At 35.9% G+C, this 6454-nt stretch overlaps 1 protein-coding gene across 1 annotated transcript in view; it reads right to left on the bottom strand.

Annotated features, from left to right (window-relative positions):
• Positions 1-696: 696 nt before the first annotated feature.
• CFAP47 (cilia and flagella associated protein 47) overlaps positions 697-6454 on the bottom strand; it is a 734432-nt gene continuing 728674 nt past the window's right edge. The window contains exon 64 of the mRNA XM_019528459.1: positions 697-1477. Coding sequence (XP_019384004.1) covers positions 1268-1477 — 210 coding nt within the window. The 3' untranslated portion in view covers positions 697-1267. The remainder of the gene's footprint in view (positions 1478-6454) is intronic.

The following is a 6454-nucleotide window of genomic DNA, read 5'->3' as shown; positions in this document are numbered from 1 at the left end:
GGATTCTCAGGTTGAGCAACAAAGGATGTTGAAATTAGTGAAATGTTCCACAGCAAGAGCATCTGAAAGCTATTCAGGCTGAAGCGTGAACTAATGTAACATTACTAAACTGCTGTGAACTTGGTGCAAGTGTTTTATCTTGAAAGAGATCAGCTTGCTTTGTGTAGGTGTACTGCAAGAGTGCCTGACAGAGCACAATATACAAAGTGTTTCATGTTCAAACTTTTCTAAGACTGTGAAGATGTTTACTAAGTTCTGCATTAGCCCACAGCTCCCCAACTTCATTTTTTAATTACGAAAAAACAGAGTTGAAGACAGAAGTCCCTGAAATTTGTGTGATATACATATAAATATAGATAGATAGGGTGTAACTACGTCACCCTACATCGCCATAGTGATATGTTACATCACTGTACAGTGTGCTATAGCAACATAGCAATTATGTGAGTCTACATGTGATTGGCACCTACTTCTCTGTAGTGGCATGTTCCCTCATTTTACTGCACCGCTATGGTGAAGCAACTGCAAAATCTAACTGTGGTCCACTCGCACAGCACAGTACAAGCTGTTACTGCATCATGTTTTAGGGTTTCCAAAAGGAAGTACTAAAGCACAGCACCATAGCAATGTCAGCATATGGTGACATGTAGATGTGCCCATATATATCTATATAAATATATATGGGCGCGTCTACATGTCACCATATGGTGACGTTGCTATGGTGCTGTGCTTTAATACTTCCTTTTGGAAATACTAAAGCACGGCGTGTGTATATATCTCAATCAATTGATCAATCAATATAGATATATTGTACCTACATATATAGGTACAAATTATCAATTGTACCTATTTTCACAGTTCATAGAAACACAAACTTAAGATATCTTATAATAGAGAAACCCTTCAAACTTAGTCTAATATAGGTAAAGCCTAAAAATGTTCAAATCATATATCAGGTTGAGAAATGAAGTTTTTAAAGGTACAGCAACCAGAAATAGTGTTTTCACCAAAACCCCTTTTTTCATTTTTACTACAGATTTGTTACCAGAAAAAAATTGAAGAATTCCTGAGGGTTAAGGCCATTTCTCACCAGGTATGCCACTCTTTCAGAGAGAAATAAATATACTTAGTTTCTTGCTGACACAATCAATGCCATATTTGTTGTTTTTAAAATTTATGAAAATAAGAAGATAACTTGTTTACATTATTTATTTATTTATTTTAAAGGTTCACTTTTTAGAGAACACAAATTGACACTACTCTATTTCTACTTTGTCTTCAAGATCAGAGGTGCACCTTTGATGGGGGAAGATACACCAGTGGTTATTAGCTTCAGATTTTCACGTAAAAAGTTGCGCTGTCGAACTGTGGCTGATTGTATGTAACCACCAGTAGAAATTACTTTTGCTGATGTAGTAGGTGGTTTGGTCTGTGGAGGAAGACCATTGATCTCATATGTCCATTGCATTGACGAGGTCTGAAAACAAAGAGGAGACGACTGATGAGAACCGCTTATGGTCCAATACCTTAAAATCTGTGATAGCTATTTAACTCAATTAGTTTAATTAGAAAGCCATTTGTACTCTTCCATGCAGGGTGCCTGAGAGGCACAGAACCAGAAGTGCACCCAGGGAGAAAGGCCATTACCATGCAAAATTAGGGAGAACATTTCACTTTATGTATTAAGGGTCATGTGCTAAAAAAGGCGAATAGTCTAGACCTCTAAGTGATATAAATTTTTCTATACTGAACAACAGTTCTGCATGCAGTTTTGAGAAAGTTATTTCACAGCTGGATGTAAACTAAAGAATGAATCAATTTATTTATACACTAGCATTTAATTGTGCCTCTTATAATAAATGTCATACTAAATAAGTTTTGGTGCCTTTGCTTAGATCAAGATAGTTAATGCAACTAAAATAACAGGGTTTAGGGCATGCATAGAAAAACCATTGATTTATATTGCAAACTGTAATTTGAAGAATGTTTACATGAGTATGACATTCCTCATTTTCATTGTTCATAGTGCCTATGCAGGCAGCAATGACTCAGCAAGGTATCATTCAGTTATGTAACATATACTCCCATATCCACCCAACACTGCTCTTGCTGTCATGGTCTGTACTGTGGGTGTTTATCTAGGCAGCAGGGTTCTTGGTGTCATCCCCTCTACATATGGGAAAACATAACATATTGGATAATTACCTCCTCTATACATGTAAAGGCTCTAGTGCTCTTTTTGTTTTCATGTTGTTATACATGTGTTGGTGTGGGTCAAAGCAGAATTCTAATTATTCTTAAATACGGTATTAGATAGCACAGATCTTGCAGTTGTTTCTTCAGTATCTGCACTACAACTGGCTTAATTTTGGAGAGATATCTTCTTTCTGAGTCTCTTTTGCGCTATTCTGTCTGTCACTACCTGTACATGTGTCCGTCTCACCACTACTAAAGTATGGTAAACCACCATTTGCTTGTTTTCAGATCACAGCTGACTAAGTAAATGCAGTATATTACAGCATTAGACTGTAAACGCTTTGGGGCAGGGGCCACTGCTTAGTATGTGGATTGCTTTGCCCCATGTGATTGTTCCTACCTGGTTATGGCCTATACGCACCATGACAATAAACCTTTTTAAAAATAGTTCTTTTAAAATTCAATTAAACAGAGTTTTGTAACTGTGACTGTGGTTTTGGTGCTCCTACTGAAAGAGAAAGCAGGCCCTTGTTGCTGCACGTTTTTATATTAAAAGAAAGGTTTGTTGATAGGAAATACTTTTAAACATTTCACACGGTATGTTTAAATTCCTCTGCAGAAGTCCTGGTATCTCTGAGCTATACAAACACTGAAATAAGTATAAGGTATGTTTAAGATATCACACTATCATTTTTCAAACTTCCCCTTCATCACTAAGCTGAATCAAAATATAATTTGTAGTGAATCTGTGTATTTTACATGGGAATAATTAATCTTACTTCTTTTAATAGTGTACACTGATCTACCAGCTTCATTTTCTGGGAAGATAAATGCAGTCAAGAGTAGGTGTTGACATGGGCCAGCACCAGTACCTTATGTCCAAAGATAACACTGTCATATTTAACCATAAATCGTTCTCTAGGGTTAGCTAATTGTCTTGTTAACTCCAGTATAAGGTGAAATGGTTTATCTTTCTTTACTATGTCAGATTAACAATTTAGCTGGAAGAAAGTTTAACCCTAGGGTCATGTTCGTTCTGTGCATGATTCATTGAACACTTCAGGGTCAGGGAAAAGATCTGATATGCTGGGGAAACTATATTTTGAACTGAGATATAAAGTTACCAAGAAATCACTCCTGCTCATAAAATCCATCTGTATTGTAATTCTACTATCCATAGTATCTTTACATTGTTATGGGCTGGAATTTAAATTGACAGTTTATATCATCAATCATTCTTATTACCCACACACATCTAAACAAATGATTGCCTCCTTTTGTTTCATATAATCTTTTTCTTATTGCAGGCTTGAAATATATAGTCCACTGCCTTTTAAGTTTTTCTCTACCAGTTACACTACTGCATATTAGTAGATACATAGCTATAATTCATGCTTTAGGTCAATGAAGGAGCATTGAATCTTGTTCTTCTTCTAAACTCTCTGCTCCCATTTATGTTGGGGGAAAGGCTTATGATCCAAAGATAGATTTGGAACAGATCTACTGTAATTTCATGCAACATTTAGAGTGAAGCCATCCAACAAAATTATTCTTCTATGCTTTCTGTAATCCACTCTAAATAGAAGAAAAATCATGATATAGAATTCTATAGTACAATATGACCAAAATGGAACCAAAATAGATTCCTTTGCTAATGGAATGTCAGGCTGAATTCTTGCTTTTTGTTGCAGCTAATTTATCATGTAGAATAATGATAGTCCACCTGCCACGACCCAAGGATTGTAGTATATATTCTGTGTTTTTAAAAAGAGGCATCTTCTTTAGATGCATATCTTGAGGAAGAGCACAGCTGTTATATTACCAGGACAATAAATATAACACAGTAAAACCACCAAAATAATTGGTTCTGTGTCTTAAAGCAACCTGGAATTCAGCAGACCATATTCTTTTGACAAAAACCTATCTGGCATACAAACACACACACTGAATGGGACACGTTTATTTTTAACTGGGAAAGATTTGGCTTTTTCAAACAAGGTGCAAGTGTCTCCCAGGTGGATAAGCATGACATTAGATTAGTCACACTACACAAATAACTTCCTTGTACGTTGTCCTTAATTCTGACTAGTCTAATCATTCCAACAAATGCAAATTGATTTAAGTTTCCAAATCCAGATCCAGATATGAATATTCAAACACTGTGACATGCCCGAGGAAAAGGGTTACTTTAAAAACAGGCAAAGAAACTGAATGACAAGATATACAAATCATATTCCTGATTCTCATGTTTTTTCTACACACACACACACATGCATGTATGCATGCATGCACACACACACGTATGCATGCATGCACGCGCACACACACACACACACACACACACGTATTCTTTCTTTTTATATATATGCATATGTAAACCAACATCCTGACTCTCATCTCCCTACAACAACACAGACCTTTACCTATTTTTCTTTCTGTTCAATATGAGGGTGTGTGTCATATGGGAGTGGGAGATTTTTAAAAAGAATACTACAATTAATATAGTATTCAGAATACTGTGTTGCGTACTACTAAATATGCAAAAGGCAAGAGTTTTGGGAGCAATATCTGCAGCTGGTCCAATAAAAGATATTACCCGCAAAAACTCTTGCCTCTTGTATGCCAGACTATCACAGCTACAACATCACTTCAACAACACTACCATAAGATTAAATACTCATGCTGAAGTGAGATTAATTAAAACAATCAGATTATATGACCTAGGAGTTATTCTTATGTAGAGAGAAATTCCCTAGGTAGGAAAAAGAGGATGGAGTGGCTCCAGAAGTCAGAGGAATTACTTCGATTTCATTGCATTTCAACAGAGAACTGAATTTTGCCCAGTACCTGTAGTTTCTTTATATGCTCTAGTTAGCAATAGAGTTCCTGGATTAACTTTTGTGATTCCTTTGTTCCAATGGGTTCTTTGCCTGTATGGGGGGGAGGGGGAGTAGAGAGGAAGTCCCTCTACCCCCTCCTTCCTTTGCCTGCCTCCTGCTTTCCCACCTCTTCTGTTCTAATCTCACGCTCCACTTTATACCCTGTTCTATGCTATCCTTTCACAGCATTTGATAAAGTGAGCTTGGGTTCACAATAGCTTGCTCTCTTTTTCTCCATGTAGATAGCATATAAAAGGTACATATCTTCCCTGCCTTCTGACTAACTTCAGACAAACACAACTAACAACCTCTCTCCATTGAGTGACTGCAGTTTACAATCTGGACTTTATCCATCTCAACTTAGTTGAAACAAATTAAATAGTAGAGAATTCAGAGACTATTCATCTCATAACCTCTATATTGCCATTGGTCTATCATTTTTTCTGCTAGTGAAAAAAGCTGAAGAGGCAAATGAAATCATTCTCCTCCTAGCAGACTCCATCCCTCTCAAAAGCCTCTCCTACTGTGAATACTGGCCATTTGGGGTTTTGCAGTTACAAAAGAATGGAGAGGGCAGTATTCAGTAAGAACTATTCTATAAGACATCAGTGCATGGTTAATGTTGGAGTATTCTGTGGAGAAGTAAATGATGTTATATCTATGCAACCTTTATGATTGTCATCAAATTTCAGTGAAAAGAAAATGGTTATTTGGCCAATGCATGATGGGCTAGCCATCTGTAGACTTAAATGAACGGTATTTGAAGAAAACATAAATAAGACAGATGATGCGACTTTTTATTGAATAACTTATTTAAATACCTCTTTATAATATTCAACAGCTTGATGGCAGGTTGAATAATGTTCATCAACTAATTTATTCTGAAAATAATGGTAATGTTCATCAAATAATTTATCTAGAGAATATGTTTTCTGGTATTCAGCCATCTATAGCAGATGCTTCATGATTCATAGGAATAACCCAAAATGTTAGGAATATTTATGTATATTCTCTATAATTAATTCCTACATTAAAAAAACCTGTGTTAGGAAGGATTTAATATCAAGAGTCTGTATTTATTGCCTGGAAAATGCCTTATTTTCTAATTGTTTTTTAATATCATACTTGAAAACTAAATAAGAAATCAAAAGAGAAGGTTGTCATGTATTTTTTCTAATTATCTGAAGATCTGTAGTATCAATTTTATTTTCATTTAGGTGCCTTGGCTAGATGCATCAAGAATACTCTTGCTACTTTATTCATTTGGGGAGCAATGCAAAGTAACTTAAAGAATACTTACTGGTTAATTTCCTGGAGCTCTGGACCTCTATGTTTTCCTATAGATGCTTTTCCTATAGCTCTGGACCTCTGTGCTTTGC

This window comes from Crocodylus porosus, unplaced genomic scaffold, assembly GCF_001723895.1.
Source record: "Crocodylus porosus isolate Cpor-Errol unplaced genomic scaffold, CroPor_comp1, whole genome shotgun sequence".
NCBI classification, from domain to species: Eukaryota; Metazoa; Chordata; order Crocodylia; family Crocodylidae; genus Crocodylus; species Crocodylus porosus.
The sequence above is the reverse complement of the archived record's forward strand: the minus strand, read 5'-3'. Positions and strand labels throughout refer to the sequence as shown.